Source organism: Rana temporaria, chromosome 3 (assembly GCF_905171775.1).
Source record: "Rana temporaria chromosome 3, aRanTem1.1, whole genome shotgun sequence".
Lineage (NCBI taxonomy): Eukaryota > Metazoa > Chordata > Amphibia > Anura > Ranidae > Rana > Rana temporaria.
In genome coordinates this window covers 488633905-488652718 of record NC_053491.1, presented here as the reverse complement: position 1 = coordinate 488652718, position 18814 = coordinate 488633905, and the positions used below count along the sequence as shown (strand labels likewise).

At 51.1% G+C, this 18814-nt stretch overlaps 1 protein-coding gene across 1 annotated transcript in view; it reads right to left on the bottom strand.

The window, feature by feature from the left end:
- The window catches only part of SAT2 (spermidine/spermine N1-acetyltransferase family member 2), a 30283-nt gene extending 12555 nt beyond the window's left edge, over positions 1-17728 (bottom strand). The window contains exons 1-3 of the mRNA XM_040347127.1: positions 17606-17728; positions 5563-5614; positions 4878-4964 (exon numbers count right to left, since the gene is read on the bottom strand). Coding sequence (XP_040203061.1) covers positions 4878-4964; positions 5563-5614; positions 17606-17671 — 205 coding nt within the window. The 5' untranslated portion in view covers positions 17672-17728. The remainder of the gene's footprint in view (positions 1-4877; positions 4965-5562; positions 5615-17605) is intronic.
- Positions 17729-18814: the final 1086 nt, after the last annotated feature.

Below are 18814 nucleotides of genomic sequence, written 5' to 3'. Positions count from 1 at the left end.
AACAAAGGTGAGGAGAGGAGCTATGGGATGGGGAACAGAGGTGAGGTGAGAAGCTATGGGATGGAGAACAGAGGTGAGGTGAGAAGCTATGGGATGGAGAACAGAGGTGAGGTGAGGAGCTATGGGATGGGGAACAGAGGTGGGGTGAGGAGCTATGGGATGGGGAACAGAGGTGGGGTGAGGAGCTATGGGATGGAGAACAGAGGTGAAGTGGGGAGCTATGGGATGGGGAACAGAGGTGGGGTGAGGAGCTATGGGATGGAGAACAGAGGTGAGGAGCTATGAGATGGAGAACAGAGGTGAGGTGAGGAGCTATGGGATGGGGAACAGAGGTGAGGTGACGAGCTATGGGATGGGGAACAGAGGTGAGGTGAGGAGCTATGGGATGGAGAACAGAGGTGAGGTGAGGAGCTATGGGATGGGGAACAGAGGTGAGGTGAGGAGCTATGGGATGGGGAACAGAGGTGAAGTGGGGAGCTATGTGATGGAGAACAGAGGTGAGGTGAGGAGCTATGGGATTGGGAACAGAGGTGAAGTGGGGAGCTATGGGATGGAGAACAGAGGTGAGGTGAGGAGCTATGGGATGGGGAACAGAGGTGAGGTGAGGAGCTATGGGATGGGGAACAGAGGTGGGGTGAGGAGCTATGGGATGGAGAACAGAGGTGAGGAGAGGAGCTATGAGATGGAGAACAGAGGTGAGGTGAGGAGCTATGGGATGGAGAACAGAGGTGAGGTGAGGAGCTATGGGATGGAGAACAGAGGTGAGGTGAGGAGCTATGGGATGGAGAACAGAGGTGAAGTGAGGAGCTATGGGATGGAGAACAGAGGTGAGGTGAGGAGCTATGGGATGGAGAACAGAGGTGAAGTGAGGAGCTATAGGATGGGGAACAGAGGTGACGAGCTATGGGATGGAGAACAGAGGTGAGGTGAGGAGCTATGGGATGGGGAACAGAGGTGGGGTGAGGAGCTATGGGATGGAGAACAGAGGTGAGGTGAGGAGCTATGGGATGGAGAACAGAGGTGAAGTGGGGAGCTATGGGATGGAGAACAGAGGTGAGGCGAGAAGCTATGGGATGGAGAACAGAGGTGAGGTGAGGAGCTATGGGATGGGGAACAGAGGTGAGGTGGGGAGCTATGGGATGGAGAACAGAGGTGAGGTGAGGAGCTATGGGATGGAGAACAGAGGTGAGGTGAGGAGCTATGGGATGGAGAACAGAGGTGAGGTGAGGAGCTATGGGATGGGGAACAGAGGTGAGGTGAGGAGCTATGGGATGGAGAACAGAGGTGAGGAGAGGAGCTATGGGATGGGGAACAGAGGTGAGGAGAGGAGAGGAGAGGAGCTATGGGATGGAGAACAGAGGTGAGGTGAGGAGCTATGGGATGGGGAACAGAGGTGAGGCGAGAAGCTATGGGATGGAGAACAGAGGTGAGGTGAGGAGCTATGGGATGGGGAACAGAGGTGAGGCGAGAAGCTATGGGATGGAGAACAGAGGTGAGGTGAGGAGCTATGGGATGGAGAAAAAAGGTGAGGAGAGGAGCTATGGGATGGGGAACAGAGGTGAGGAGAGGAGCTATGAGATGGAGAACAGAGGTGAGGTGAGGAGCTATGGGATGGGGAACAGAGGTGAGGTGGGGAGATATGGGATGGAGAACAGAGGTGAGGAGAGGAGCTATGGGATGGGGAACAGAGGTGAGGAGAGGAGCTATGAGATGGAGAACAGAGGTGAGGTGAGGAGCTATGGGATGGAGAACAGAGGTGAGGAGCTATGGGATGGGGAACAGAGGTGACGAGCTATGGGATGGAGAACAGAGGTGAGGTGAGGAGCTATGGGATGGAGAACAGAGGTGAGGTGAGGAGCTATGGGATGGGGAACAGAGGTGACGAGCTATGGGATGGAGAACAGAGGTGAGGTGAGGAGCTATGGGATGGGGAACAGAGGTGAAGTGGGGAGCTATGGGATGGAGAACAGAGGTGAGGTGAGGAGCTATGGGATTGGGAACAGAGGTGACGAGAGGAGCTATGGGATGGGGAACAGAGGTGAGGAGAGGAGCTATGAGATGGAGAACAGAGGTGAGGTGAGGAGCTATGGGATGGAGAACAGAGGTGAGGTGAGGAGCTATGGGATGGAGAACAAAGGTGAGGAGAGGAGCTATGGGATGGGGAACAGAGGTGAGGAGAGGAGCTATGAGATGGAGAACAGAGGTGAGGTGAGGAGCTATGGGATGGGGAACAGAGGTGAAGTGGGGAGCTATGGGATGGGGAACAGAGGTGACGAGCTATGGGATGGGGAACAGAGGTGAGGTGAGAAGCTATGGGATGGAGAACAGAGGTGAGGTGAGAAGCTATGGGATGGAGAACAGAGGTGAGGTGAGGAGCTATGGGATGGGGAACAGAGGTGGGGTGAGGAGCTATGGGATGGGGAACAGAGGTGGGGTGAGGAGCTATGGGATGGAGAACAGAGGTGAAGTGGGGAGCTATGGGATGGGGAACAGAGGTGGGGTGAGGAGCTATGGGATGGAGAACAGAGGTGAGGAGCTATGAGATGGAGAACAGAGGTGAGGTGAGGAGCTATGGGATGGGGAACAGAGGTGAGGTGACGAGCTATGGGATGGGGAACAGAGGTGAGGTGAGGAGCTATGGGATGGAGAACAGAGGTGAGGTGAGGAGCTATGGGATGGGGAACAGAGGTGAGGTGAGGAGCTATGGGATGGGGAACAGAGGTGAAGTGGGGAGCTATGTGATGGAGAACAGAGGTGAGGTGAGGAGCTATGGGATTGGGAACAGAGGTGAAGTGGGGAGCTATGGGATGGAGAACAGAGGTGAGGTGAGGAGCTATGGGATGGGGAACAGAGGTGAGGTGAGGAGCTATGGGATGGGGAACAGAGGTGGGGTGAGGAGCTATGGGATGGAGAACAGAGGTGAGGAGAGGAGCTATGAGATGGAGAACAGAGGTGAGGTGAGGAGCTATGGGATGGAGAACAGAGGTGAGGTGAGGAGCTATGGGATGGAGAACAGAGGTGAGGTGAGGAGCTATGGGATGGAGAACAGAGGTGAAGTGAGGAGCTATGGGATGGAGAACAGAGGTGAGGTGAGGAGCTATGGGATGGAGAACAGAGGTGAAGTGAGGAGCTATAGGATGGGGAACAGAGGTGACGAGCTATGGGATGGAGAACAGAGGTGAGGTGAGGAGCTATGGGATGGGGAACAGAGGTGGGGTGAGGAGCTATGGGATGGAGAACAGAGGTGAGGTGAGGAGCTATGGGATGGAGAACAGAGGTGAAGTGGGGAGCTATGGGATGGAGAACAGAGGTGAGGCGAGAAGCTATGGGATGGAGAACAGAGGTGAGGTGAGGAGCTATGGGATGGGGAACAGAGGTGAGGTGGGGAGCTATGGGATGGAGAACAGAGGTGAGGTGAGGAGCTATGGGATGGAGAACAGAGGTGAGGTGAGGAGCTATGGGATGGAGAACAGAGGTGAGGTGAGGAGCTATGGGATGGAGAACAGAGGTGGGGTGAGGAGCTATGGGATGGAGAACAGAGGTGAGGAGGGGGAGATATGGGATGGAGAACAGAGGTGAGGATTCGGAGATATGGGATGGAGAACAGAGGTGAGGTGAGGAGCTATGGGATGGGGAACAGAGGCGAGGTGAGGAGCTATGGGATGGGGAACAGAGGTGAGGAGATATGGGATGGAGAACAGAGGTGAGGAGGGGGAGATATGGGATGGAGAACAGAGGTGAGGATTCGGAGATATGGGATGGAGAACAGAGGTGAGGAGGGGGAGATATGGGATGGGGAACAGAGGTGAGGAGGGGGAGATATGGGATGGGGAACAGAGGTGAGGTGAGGAGCTATGAGATGGAGAACAGAGGTGAGGTGGGGAGATATGGGATGGAGAACAGAGGTGAGGTGAGGAACTATGGGATGGAGAACAGAGGTGAGGAGAGGAGAGGAGCTATGGGATGGAGAACAGAGGTGAGGAGCTATGGGATGGAGAACAGAGGTGAGGAGCTATGGGATGGGGAACAGTGGTGAGGAGCTATGGGATGGAGAACAGAGGTGAGGAGCTATGGGATGGAGAACAGTGGTGAGGAGCTATGGGATGGGGAACAGAGGTGAGGAGCTATGGGATGGAGAACAGAGGTGAGGAGCTATGGGATGGAGAACAGAGGTAAGGTGAGGAGCTATGGGATGGGGAACAGAGGTGAGGAGCTATGGGATGGAGAACAGAGGTGAGGTGAGGAGCTATGGGATGGAGAACAGAGGTGAGGAGCTATGGGATGGAGAACAGAGGTGAGGAGCTATGGGATGGAGAACAGAGGTGAGGAGAGGAGAGGAGCTATGGGATGGAGAACAGAGGTGAGGAGCTATGGGATGGAGAACAGAGGTGAGGAGCTATGGGATGGGGAACAGAGGTGAGGTGAGGAGCTATAGGATGGGGAACAGAGGTGAGGTGGAGGAGCTATGGGACGGGAAACAGAGGTGAGGAGAGGAGATATGGGATGGAGAACAGAGGTGAGGTGAGGAGTAATGCTTCTGTTGAAACAGAATAATAGACTGATAAAGCCACTTCACACTTTTCACTCTTTAGTGCGGATTCTCTTTTGTTTGTTGTTCTTCCTTCTATTTATGTGAAAGAAACTTTGTATCAGTTATAACAAACATTCTCATGGAAGCAGAAATGGTGGCACACTGCCCTCTACCGGTTATGTGTGTGTACTGCACCCTTCCCAGATTTGTGAGCAGCACAATGATAGAAGGCTCTGTTCTCATGGAATAATAATAATAATAATAATAATAATAATAATAATAATAATAATAATAACAACAATATTAGAGCCCCTCCCACAAAGAGTAGATTGGCCCCTCCCGATACCTTCTGCTCTTTTCTGTTCATCTTCTGCCTCGGCCACCAAGCAGCGGAATAGAGGGGAGGGCTCCTCAAATCCGTCACGGCGCAGCCCTGTGGAAGGAAAAAAATAATGGGAGTGGTAAATATGGAGGCCAATCTATAAGCAGATTCTATGCAAAGTACACAGGAGTGGTGAATGGGGATAAAATCTAATATTAGGGCAAAGTATTAAAAGTCCTGTTAAGGTGGTGGGGGGAGGGGGACACTTATTATAGTGGTAAGAGGAATGGGGTGGAACAGGGGCAGGATTACACAGGAGAGGGATGGTACAGGGGGAAAGATAGATAGATAGATAGATAGATAGATAGATAGATAGATAGATAGATAAAAAAAAAAAAAATTATATAATATTAATATATATATATAGATAGAGATAGAGAGATAGAGATAGATAACAAAGGGGGTGGGGTACAGCACAGAGGTTATTTCCTAAAAAATAAAAACAATGGTGACCGGGCTAAATGTCACCTGACCCAATGCCCCCCCTCCGGATTTTTCCCAATTTTCTGAGTGACAAGCTCATTGGATGATCTGATTATCCCAAATATGTGCAGAAAATTATATCCGACACGGAAAATTCCTCCCTCTCTCCAAATACCCCAAAGTGGGTGTCACCAGTCACAAATAACGAGGTTTCAGCTCCGCCCACCTTCTGCTGTATTCTTCACCTGATCCGATAACTTCTCATATTCCGCCAATTCCTGCAACAAAAAAATATATACAGATATAATTAGCTACAGTGTAGTTGTCAATTTCTACCACTAGATGTCCCCACTTGTCCTTGGTTCGAGAGAACGAGAGAGAGAGAACGAGAGAACGAGAGAGAACGAGAGAGAGAGAGAGAGAGAACGAGAGAGAGAGAGAACGAGAGAGAGAGAGAACGAGAGAGAGAGAGAACGAGAACGAGAACGAGAACGAGAGAGAGAGAGAGAGAGAGAACGAGAACGAGAGAGAGAGAGAACGAGAGAGAACGAGAGAGAACGAGAGAGAACGAGAGAGAACGAGAGAGAACGAGAGAGAACGAGAGAGAACGAGAGAGAACGAGAACGAGAGAGAACGAGAGAGAGAACGAGAGAACGAGAGAGAACGAGAGAGAACAAGAGAGAACGAGAGAGAACGAGAGAGAACGAGAGAACGAGAGAGAGAGAGAACGAGAGAGAGAGAGAGAGAGAACGAGAGAGAGAACGAGAGAACGAGAGAACGAGAGAGAACGAGAGAACGAGAGAGAACGAGAGAACGAGAGAGAACGAGAGAGAGAGAGAACGAGAGAGAGAGAGAACGAGAGAACGAGAGAGAGAGAGAACGAGAGAGAGAACGAGAACGAGAACGAGAACGAGAGAGAGAGAGAGAGAGAGAGAGAGAACGAGAAAACGAGAGAGAGAGAGAACGAGAACGAGAGAGAGAGAGAACGAGAGAGAACGAGAGAGAACGAGAGAGAACGAGAGAACGAGAGAACGAGAGAGAACGAGAGAACGAGAGAAAACGAGAGAGAACGAGAGAGAACGAGAGAACGAGAGAGAACGAGAGAGAACGAGAGAGAACGAGAGAACGAGAGAGAACGAGAGAGAGAGAGAACGAGAGAGAGAGAGAACGAGAGAGAGAGAGAACGAGAGAGAGAGAGAACGAGAACGAGAGAACAAGAACGAGAACGAGAGAGAACGAGAGAGAGAGAGAGAACGAGAGAGAGAGAGAGAACGAGAGAGAGAGAAAAAGAGAGAACGAGAGAGAGAGAAAAAGAGAGAACGAGAGAGAGAGAAAAAAGAGAGAACGAGAGAGAGAGAAAAAAGAGAGAACGAGAGAGAGAGAAAAAAGAGAGAACGAGAGAGAGAGAAAAAGAGAGAACGAGAGAGAGAGAAAAAGAGAGAACGAGAGAGAGAGAAAAAGAGAACGAGAAAAAGAGAGAACGAGAGAGAGAGAGAAAAAGAGAGAACGAGAGAGAGAGAAAAAGAGAACGAGAAAAAGAGAGAACGAGAGAGAGAGAAAAAGAGAGAACGAGAGAACGAGAGAGAGAACAAGAAAAAGGAGAGAAAGAGAGAGAGAGAGAGAGAACGAGAGAGAGAGAGAGAACGAGAGAGAGAGAGAGAGAGAGAGAGAGAACGAGAGAGAGAGAAAAAGAGAGAACGAGAGAGAGAGAAAAAGAGAGAACGAGAGAGAGAGAAAAAGAGAGAACGAGAGAGAGAGAGAGAAAAAGAGAGAACGAGAGCGAGAGAGAGCGAAAAAGAGAGAGCGAGAGAGAGCGAAAAAGAGAGAGCGAGAGAGAGCGAAAAAGAGAGAGCGAGAGAGAAAAAGAGAGAACGAGAGAGAGAGAACGAGAAGGAGAACGAGAAAGAGAACGAGAACGAGAACCAAAGAATCTATTATCCTTAAAAAACATTATTTTTATTAGTAAAAAGTGGGAAGTATTCTACTCACAAAATTACATTACAGTTAGAGTAAAAGTAAATGCTTATCATATGGTCCAAATCAAATTACATCACATGATACCATATTGGTCAGTCCATATTGCATCAACAGGTGAGGCAGGAGGTAGACATCCAGAGCTAATGCATTTCGAGGTAAAAAAACCTCAGTTGGCTCTGAGGAAGTGTTTTTTTACCTCGAAATGCGTTAATTCTGGATGTCTACCTCCTGCCTCACCTGTTGATGCAATATGGACTGACCAATATGGTATCATGTGATGTAATTTGATGTTGGACCATAGGATGAGCATTTACCCTTACACACTGTAACGGATTATGGACTATTCTGCCTGGACATTGATAATAATTGCAGGATCTTGAGAGACTACAAGATGTTGGTTAATTGTGACCCCAACCAGTCAATATTCTATGACTCAGTCTAGTGACATGCTAATTGCGTCAGGGCCTGGGAGACAGTCCATTGTTCTTGTATAAAGGTGTTGTAATGGACAGGTGTTAATCCCAGGTCTGCTCTCAGAACTATAATTATGCATGCTAAAAACTGTTTATGTGTGATAACAATGTCTCTGTATGCGGAGACGAAACGTCTGCCTAGGAGACGGAGTGGGTGAAGGTTTTGTTGTTATTAATTAAAGAATGTTTAGTAATTAGCCTTAGTGTGTGATGAGGGGGGAGTGTCATTTGTTTCTGTACAGTTGTAACCAGATATAAGGAGGAAAAATGTGGAAAATAAAGTCAGTCTGCTTGACCCTTCAAACGTAGCACGTCTCGTTTCTTGGAAGGGCGTTCGATGGGATATACCGGCGGTACCTGCATATCGCAGCTTGCCAGGGAAAAGGACGTCTCCAACGGCTGAGACCCTCACACCAGTGGGTAGCCGTTACATTGGTTGGCAGCGGTGGGATGGTCCTTTTATCCAAAGAGCAAGTGCTGAATGGAGTCGCAGTACGCCAGGCTGAAAAGATCCACACTAAAAGATCTATTGGAGAGTCGTGGTAGGAGCGCCAGCAACAGACCACGGAGGGAGCTGATAGCTAAACTGCTGGAGCTGGACGAAATGGATGGATCCATGGAAGGAACGGAGCCCCTTGCACCTGTCAGCAAAGAAGATGTAATTACTGTGATTGTACAGCGGAGATTATCCTTGTATCCAGAAACGTCCGTGGAACTAATCAACCAGCTGTTCCGGGAAGCAAGGGAAGAGATACAAACTAAGAGGAGACAAGAACTGGAACTGGTAAGAGCGAGACAGCCCATTACACATGCAGTTCCTACCCCCCCACCTGCTGCTACAGGAAAGAAAATACCGTTCACTGCATTTAAAGCTTTTGTAGAAAGTGAGGAGGAAATCGATGGATATTTGGCGGACTTTGAGAGGCAGTGCTCACTACACCAGGTACCACCAGACCAATGGGTCACTATTTTGTCGGGGAAATTGTCGGGCAAAGCCAATGAAGCCTTTCGGGCTCTCGCTCCAGAGGATATTTTACAATACCAGCAAGTTAAAAAGGTGCTGCTAACCCGATACGCCGTAACTCCAGAAGCCTACCGCCGGCGCTTTCGGGAGTCCAAGAAGATGGCTGTGGACTCCCACATGGAATGGGCCAACCAGTTACAAAGGGTGGCATCCCTTTGGGTCCAAGGGTGCAAGGCCAACACCGGGGAGGAAGTATTGCAGCTGTTCCTAATGGAACATTTCTTTCAAGACCTGGCCGCAGACATACAAGACTGGGTACGAGATCGGCGGCCCGCTAACTTAAACGAGGCGGCTCGGCTAGCAGATGAGTACGCGGAGACGAGGAAAGTAAGCCAGGGTACTACACGGCTGGCTCAGAAGGTAGAACCGCGTACTCCAACCGTCACCCCATGCCCAGAGTTTCGGGCTCCAGTCCCACCACGTCCTCAGGGGCCTAGCAACTACCCCCGGGATTCGCCTAGGGTGACGTGCCATCACTGCAGCGACACGGGACATATTGCTTGTTATTGCCCTTTGAGAGCTACAAATAACAATTGGAGACGCACAACACCCAACACAGAGGTCACTCCATCACGTCCCTCTGCGGCCCACTGCCTGGAGACCGAAGGGGGCCCTGAGGAATGTCTGGGAATTTGGTATGAGGCAGACCAAATACAAGCGGCCTCTCCGGATAACCGTCAGCATCCCCGTCAGGAGGTACGAGTGAATGGACAAGTAGCACAAGGCTTAAGAGATTCCGGGACTACTATCACTCTGATTCAAAAACATCTGGTAAAGCCAGAGAACGTGTCCACTCGCACAGTTGCCATCCGGGTCGCAGGGGGTGCTGTATTTCGCGTACCCACCACCCGGGTGCACTTAGACTGGGGAGCCGGGTCAGGAAAGACCACAGTTGGTATCATGGACAACCTACCTGCCGAGGTGGTGCTGGGCAACGACATTGGCCCTCTGACTTCGGCTTATTTACCTACACCTGCTGCTGCTTGTGCCGTGACCACCCGCGTTGCTGGAATCAACCCACTTGCTGCTGAGAACCGGGTAAGACTACCTTCCCCGACATGTACTGTAGATCCGGCACAATATCACAGTCTAAAATGGGAATGTGACAAGTTGGCCAGTGAGAAATCAGAGATGCAACGACACTATGTCACGTATTATGAGATGTCCCGTGGCTTGAACATTGAAATGCACAAACAGGCGGAAATTGTCAAAAGATTAAATGGGATTTGCATCCAGGTGGTGCCGTATCTGTCCCAAGAGCATCAGCAACAGGTTTTGGGAGCCATTGAGAGAGCAAAGCAAGTGACTGTTCCAGAATTGAATTCTATTATTCACCGTCACCATCAGCTACCGACCTGGTAAGCCAATGGGAAGGCCGACGGACTGTCCAGGCAAACGGAACTTTTACCCTAACAGCAGACCGGACATCCCCAAGTTGATCCGAAAAGGATCAATCCGGGTCTGCCGGAGTGTTCCACAAAAGGGGGGCAGTGTAACGGATTATGGACTATTCTGCCTGGACATTGATAATAATTGCAGGATCTTGAGAGACTACAAGATGTGGGTTAATTGTGACCCCAACCAGTCAATATTCTATGACTCAGTCTAGTGACATGCTAATTGCGTCAGGGCCTGGGAGACAGTCCATTGTTCTTGTATAAAGGTGTTGTAATGGACAGGTGTTAATCCCAGGTCTGCTCTCAGAACTATAATTATGCATGCTAAAAACTGTTTATGTGTGATAACACTGTCTCTGTATGCGGAGACGAAACGTCTGCCTAGGAGACGGAGTGGGTGAAGGTTTTGTTGTTATTAAAGAATGTTTAGTAATTAGCCTTAGTGTGTGATGAGGGGGGAGTGTCATTTGTTTCTGTACAGTTGTAACCAGATATAAGGAGGAAAAATGTGGAAAATAAAGTCAGTCTGCTTGACCCTTCAAACGTAGCACGTCTCGTTTCTTGGAAGGGCGTTCGATGGGATATACCGGCGGTACCTGCATATCGCAGCTTGCCAGGGAAAAGGACGTCTCCAACGGCTGAGACCCTCACACCAGTGGGTAGCCGTTACACACACGATCTGACTTTTTGACAATAAAATGTTTTAGCGGACAATCTGACCGTCTGTACGCTCAGACAAACTTTTTCGCTTTTTCATCTGACAAATGTTCGCTGTGAGAACAGACAAACTTTCCGGCAACAAATGTCCTACGTCGGCTAATCCGATCGTGTGTACACAAGTCCATCTGACTAAAGTCCAAAAGTATAAACACGCATGCTCAGAACCAATGCTAAAGATCAGACAACAATAGCAGACGTTGCCCAAAGGGTGGCGGTAAAGAGCTGAAAAACCACATGGTTCGTGAATGTTGGCTGTGTGTATGCAGAACAAGTTCACGGCCAACGCCCTTTGGACCAAAATCCACGGGAAAGTCAGATGGAAGTTCCGATCGCGTGTACGAGGCTTAAGGATAATGCACTAGGTCGGTGCGCTCTTTCTTTCTCTTGTGGTTTCAGAATAACAGACTCCCCGACCTTTAGAGGGCAGTAAGACATGGCTTATCCTTATTGAACCAAGATGAAGATTTACCACAATCACTTTGGACGGGCTCACTCCCAAGTGCAGGAGAATTTGTGTCTGTATTTATCCGTTTTCAATTTCTACCACTAGATGTCGCCACTTGTCCTTAGTTCCCTATGTGGAATCGTGTTAGAAGTTCTCTATGGAGCCCTCAGTGTAGGCAAAGCAGGTCGTTTTTAATTTCTACCACTAGATGTCCCCACTTGTCCTTAGTTCCCCATGTGGAATCATATTAGAAGTTCTCTATGGAGCCCTCAGTGTAGGCAAAGCAGGTCGTTTTTAATTTCTACCACTAGATGTCCCCACTTGTCCTTAGTTCCCCATGTGGAATCATGTTAGAAGTTCTCTATGGAGCCCTCAGGGTTGGCAAAGCATGTAGTTGTCAATTTGTACCACTAGATGTCCCAACTTGTCCTTGGTTCCCTATGTGGAATCTTGTTAGAAGTTCTCTATGGAGCCCTCAGTGTAGGCAAAGCATGTTGTTTTCAACTTCTACCACTAGATGTCCCCACTTGTCCTTAGTTCCCTATGTGGAATCATGTTAGAAGTTCTCTATGGAGCCCTCAGTGTAGGCAAAGCAGGTCGATTTCAATTTCTTCCACTAGATGTCACCACTTGTCCTTGGTTCCCTATGTGGAATCATGTTAGAAGTTCTCTATGGAGCCCTCAGTGTAGGCAAAGCATGTAGTTTTCAACTTCTACCACTAGATGTCCCCACTTGTCCTTAGTTCCTTATGTGGAATCATGTTAGAAGTTCTCTATGGAGCCCTGAGTGTAGGCAAAGCATGTAGTTGTCAATTTCTACCACTAGATGTCCCCACTTGTCCATGGCTCCTTATTTGGAGTTACTAACTGTATAGGCGAGAGAGGCCTACACCCGAGTAATGTTCTCCCCTCAGAGTCGTAGGGTAGGAGGACAGACTGCAGGAAGCATTTCCATCCAGTCCCCAACGTGGAGCCAAGGTGGGCGCCTCTTGTCCGGTTATGGCAGAAGTCATGGATAGAAGGCCAGCGAGCTGTGCCATAGATACCGGGTCTGGAGGTTTCTACTATCCACCTCCAGTCGGGGCCTTTTCTGGCACTTTTTGTTCACATGTAACAATCAGTATTTTTTTGATATAAGATTTTTTAGAACCCCTAAATAAATAGAATTCCTCCTCCTCTGCCCTTAAAAGCATTCAGACCACCGAGATCGTTTTTTTTTAATGCTTTTGATTTTTAAATGATGACGCCGTTTACATCCGGGGGAAACCAAAAGTGAGGTCAGGTCATCGCTTCAAAGTTACTCTACCATAGAGTCCCACAAAGCAGTTCCAGTCTTTGTTGGGCTCTATGATCAGCTGGCTGGTTGATCGGGACGACCGGTGGGACAGGAGATCCTGGTAGAGCTGTGGAAGGTGGTGTCCCCCAATGGCGTGCCGTCCATTAGGGGCACAGGGGCACTGTTTTGCCCTATTCATGCATCCAGCCCCCTAATCTACATGCAGGGCGCCGGACACATGGATTCCAATGTTTTCTGTTTTTCTTTTGAAGCACATGCTTAGAGGCTAAAGCTCCAATAGGCTCCAAAAAAGGGTGGGCTCGGGGCGCAGAGCACTGTGCCCGGAGCCTACCCAGTTGTGTGACAATAGTGAATGAATCTCCCAGCCGATCAGGAAATGGGTCCTGAGACCCGTTTCCCCCCGATTGGCCAAAAGGAGAAGCCATTCTATTGGCCTAGGAGGAAGGAAGGAGGGAGGAGATATATGGCTGCCGTGATGCAGAGGAGACGCAGGGGGTTCGAAGTCCGAACGATGGAGGTGGGAAGCCGCCGCTGTCTCTACATGTCAGTCCAGGGGCAGCACAGTGTGAGTGAGCCGGTGCCTGGGGTGTGTGGGTATGGTGCCCGGTGCGGGCTGGAGCATTGAGGTAGGGGGTCCGTGGTCAGGTCCGTCTGCCGCTCCCACTGACCGATCAAGCACCAGCCGCCACTGGTGTCCCCTCTAGAAGCTTGTAAAAGCAAGATAGCGGCTAGTAAGGCACTTGGATTGCTTTTACAAGACAGCCGCTCTAGAAAATGGTACCGGGGTGATGCCAGAAGCTGCAGGCATCATCCCAGTAAAAACACTTGAAGTCCAGCGACGTACCTGGTATGCTGCTGGTTGGCTTGTCCAGAGGCGGCTCCAGGCTTTGTGAGGCCTTAAGCAAAACTTAGAAATGGGGGCCCCCAATTCAAGCAAATAAAAATGGCTGCAGAAAGTTGTACGGATCTATCACACAGTGATTGAGCAGAGGCAAATTATGGGGCCGCGAGGCCCCTGTGAGTGCGAGGCCCTAGGCGACCACCTAATTAAAGAGCCGCCTCTGGGCTGGTCTATGGAGGATCAACAACATTACTAACAGTTTCAGACTTTGGACCCTCCGCAGATGACACTGGAGAAGAAGTAGTCCATCCTCCATGGGAGGGGGTTGCCTGGATGAAGATTCAAGTGATAAGTCAGGAGTGGTGGTGGTCCATAGTTCTGCCTCTACAAGGTATGGAGAGGCAGCCGGTGGAACCAAGATCCAAAGAGATGGCCTTGTCATTTAAACACGAAGGAGGTTCTTCAGGCTCACCAGATTGGAACATGCTACATAGGCAAAACCCTACAATCATGGAGCCAGGGGGTCAAGCCTATATTGGGGCCTTCCTTGGGGCGACTGGTTGTGTCTGAGGACCAAAGTGGACTTCGCAAGCTCTTGTACCGAGATCTTCTCCGACCCGGTGTGCTCAGTGTCGATCTACCCCGGCTGAAGAGATTACCGATCAGAGATTAGAGCCTAGAGGGAATGGTGGCTTCCTCAAGTAGAGGCTTTGTCCAGGAAACCCAGAGGAGGAGCCGCCATTGTCCCGGTCCGCCGATGGTAGCAAATCAGGGGCGCCGGAGGAGACGTAGAGGCAGTCTGCCCCCAAGCTGACATCAATTCTTCCCTATACCCACGACGGGGTGCCAAAACTTCTCCTCCATCCCTGGGAGCACCTCCAGCGACCGTTATTTTCTATCATCGGCGGAATGGGACACCTATGTAGATCAGTGGCGGCTGGTGCTCAAATTTTTTTGGGGGGGCGCAAACAAAAAAAAAAAAAAAAAAACAATTGCAGCCTCACTGTGCCCATCATACACAGCTACTGTGCCCATCAATTGCAGCCACTGTGCCCATCAATTGCAGCCACTGTGCCCATCAAACGCAGCCACTGTGCCATGCAATCAATTGTCGCCACTGTGCCATCAATTGTCGCCACTGTGCCATGCCATCAAACGCAGCCACTGTGCCAATCAACTGCCACCACTGTGCCATGCCATTACACGCAGCCACTGTGCTATCAATTGTCACCACTGTGTCATGCCATCAAACGCAGCCACTGTGCCATCATTTATCGCCACTGTGCCCATCAATTGTCACCACTGTGCCCTGCCAAATGCAGCCACTGTGCAATGCCATCAAACGTTACCACTGTGCCCATCAATTGTTCTCGCCACTGTGCCCGACAATCATAGCCACTGTGCCCTTTTAAATGCTGCCACTGTGCCCTGTAAAATTCCCCCTCCCCATTTCCGCACGGCACTTAAATTTTTGGGGTCAGCCATCCTGCTTCCACCGTCCCTCGATGTCTTCTCCCGCCCTCGATGACGCTTCAGCCAATCAGGCTACCGGTAACCAGAACCGGTGAACCTGATTGGCTGAGATGCCTGCCAGTGTTAAACAGGGAACGCACCGCCCGTGACGCTGGCTCTGATAGGCACTTCCAAAGCCAACCAGCTGCCGTTATTCAGATGGCCGGCGCTCACCAGGGGACCAGCCATCTGAATAGTGGGCGGCAGCAACAATACATAGATTCATGCAACGAATGAATCTATGTATTGTTCAGTGGCGGTGCAGGAGAGAGAGGGGGCGGCACTCCTGCACCCTCTATGGACGCACCGCCACTGATATTGTAGATTATTTTGCATGTAGCCAGATAAGCACGGTAAATTCTAAAATAAATTAAACTGCCCACTAGATGGCGCTTTAAACCCTTTCTATACACACACAGGAGCAGTGCGGAGGGGGAAATCACATGCGATTCGGACAGGAATCACACCGCAATCCTTTTCGGATCGCCTACAATTCTTTGCAGTACGATTCTTTTTGTATCGATGCAAATAGCTGATAAAAAGACGGTACCGGTCAAACCCTAGTAGGAACCTTCCATAATGGGCACAGCGGGTGTACAGACCCGGGAACTCAGCCCAGGGATGGTGGGAACCCCTCATAATGGGCACAGCGGGTGTACAGACCCGGGAACTCAGCACAGGGATGGTGGGAACCCCTCATAATGGGCACAGCGGGTATACAGACCCGGGAACTCAGCCCAGGGATGGTGGGAACCCCTCATAATGGGCACAGCGGGTGTACAGACCCGGGAACTCAGCACAGGGATGGTGGGAACCCCTCATAATGGGCACAGCGGGTATACAGACCCGGGAACTCAGCCCAGGGATGGTGGGAACCCCTCATAATGGGCACAGCGGGTGTACAGACCCCGGGAACTCAGCACAGGGATGGTGGGAACCCCTCATAATGGGCACAGCGGGTGCACAGACCCGGGAACTCAGCACAGGGATGGTGGGAACCCCTCATAATGGGCACAGCGGGTGTACAGACCCGGGAACTCAGCACAGGGATGGTGGGAACCCCTCATAATGGGCACAGCGGGTGTACAGACCCGGGAACTCAGCACAGGGATGGTGGGAACCCCTCATAATGGGCACAGCGGGTGCACAGACCCGGGAACTCAGCACAGGGATGGTGGGAACCCCTCATAATGGGCACAGCGGGTGTACAGACCCGGGAACTCAGCACAGAGATGGTGGGAACCCCTCATAATGGGCACAGCGGGTGTACAGACCCCGGGAACTCAGCACAGGGATGGTGGGAACCCCTCATAATGGGCACAGCGGGTGTACAGACCCGGGAACTCAGCACAGGGATGGTGGGAACCCTTCATAATGGGCACAGCGGGTGTACAGACCCGGGAACTCAGCACAGGGATGGTGGGAACCCCTCATAATGGGCACAGCGGGTGCACAGACCCGGGAACTCAGCACAGGGATGGTGGGAACCCCTCATAATGGGCACAGCAGGTGTACAGACCCGGGAACTCAGCACAGGGATGGTGGGAACCCCTCATAATAGGCACAGCGGGTGTACAGACCCGGGAACTCAGCACAGGGATGGTGGGAACCCCTCATAATGGGCACAGCGGGTATACAGACCCGGGAACTCAGCCCAGGGATGGTGGGAACCCCTCATAATGGGCACAGCGGGTGTACAGACCCGGGAACTCAGCACAGGGATGGTGGGAACCCCTCATAATGGGCACAGCGGGTATACAGACCCGGGAACTCAGCCCAGGGATGGTGGGAACCCCTCATAATGGGCACAGCGGGTGTACAGACCCCGGGAACTCAGCACAGGGATGGTGGGAACCCCTCATAATGGGCACAGCGGGTGCACAGACCCGGGAACTCAGCACAGGGATGGTGGGAACCCCTCATAATGGGCACAGCGGGTGTACAGACCCGGGAACTCAGCACAGGGATGGTGGGAACCCCTCATAATGGGCACAGCGGGTGTACAGACCCGGGAACTCAGCACAGGGATGGTGGGAACCCCTCATAATGGGCACAGCGGGTGCACAGACCCGGGAACTCAGCACAGGGATGGTGGGAACCCCTCATAATGGGCACAGCGGGTGTACAGACCCGGGAACTCAGCACAGGGATGGTGGGAACCCTTCATAATGGGCACAGCGGGTGTACAGACCCGGGAACTCAGCACAGGGATGGTGGGAACCCCTCATAATGGGCACAGCGGGTGTACAGACCTGGGAACTCAGCACAGGGATGGTGGGAACCCCTCATAATGGGCACAGCGGGTGTACAGACCCCGGGAACTCAGCACAGGGATGGTGGGAACTCCTCATAATGGGCACAGCGGGTGTACAGACCCGGGAACTCAGCACAGGGATGGTGGGAACCCCTCATAATGGGCACAGCGGGTGTACAGACCCGGGAACTCAGACGGTCTCCAGCATTAGCTGTGGTTGGGATTCCATTCACACTTCCAGCCATGTGCTTGGAGGAGGGGGGGAGGGGAGAGGACTGCTGGGGGTCATCTGCTGCCTTTCCATAGGAATACAACTCCCATCATCCCACCTGGATCATCCGTATGATTTCCTCGCAGTCCCCCGACTCCGCCGCTCGCACCTTGTATCCGGCCATCGTGTCGCTCACCTATGCCGTACGTACGTACACTCACCACCCCCCTCCCCCTCCTCTGCCACCCAACCCTCACCGCCTTCCCTGGTCAGAGTCTATCTAGACTTCAGGAGAGTCTCACTCCTCCTGTCACACACTCCTGTATGATGACCTCATAGAAATGTAACCCTTTGTTGGCAGACACTTTATCAGAGAATAGAGAGGAAGCAATGTATCCAGTAATCTGAGCTCAGCCCCTCCCCCCATGGAGAATTTAACCTCTTGTTGGCGGTTCACTGCTGAGGAACAAAGCAGCCGGGGATTCCATTCATCTACACCAGAGCCGTGTCCTAGATCACCAAAAGTATTGGGACGCCTGCCTTTACACGCACATCGGGTCGGATTCAGCAAGAATTTACGCCGGTGTATCCATAGATACGCCGTGTAAATTCAAAGCTGCGCCGGCGTATCTTTTTTCTGTATTCAGAAAACAAGATACGCCGGAAATTAGGCTAAGATCCGACTGGAGTAAGTCTCTTACGCCGTCGTATCTTAGGGTGCATATTTACGCTGGCCGCTAGGTGGCGCTTCCGTCGTTTTCGGCGTAGAATATGCAAATTACCTAGATACGCCGATTCAGAAACGTACGTGCGCCCAACGTAATTTTTTTACGTCGTTTGCGTAAGGCTTTTCCGGCGTAACGTTGCTCCTGCTTCTATGAGGCGTACGCAATGTTAAGTATGGACGTCGTTCCCGCGTCGAATTTTGAATTTTTTACGTCGTTTGCGTAAGTCGTTCGCGAATAGGACTGGACGTAATTTACGTTCACGTCGAAACCAATACGTCCTTGCGACGTACTTTGCCGCAATGCACACTGGGATATGTACACGGACGGCGCATGCGCCGTTCGTAAAAAAACGTCAATCACGTCGGGTCACCACCCATTTACATAAAACACGCCCCCCTCATTTGAATTAGGCGCGCTTACGCCGGCCCCATTTACGCTACGCCGCCGTAACTTAGGAGGCAAGTGCTTTGTGAATACAGCATTTGCCTCTCTGATTTACAGCGGCGTAGCGTAAATACGATACGCTACGCCGCCGTAACAATGCGCCCGGCTACCTGAATCTAGCCTATTAACTTTAGTGGCATCCCAGTCTTAGTACG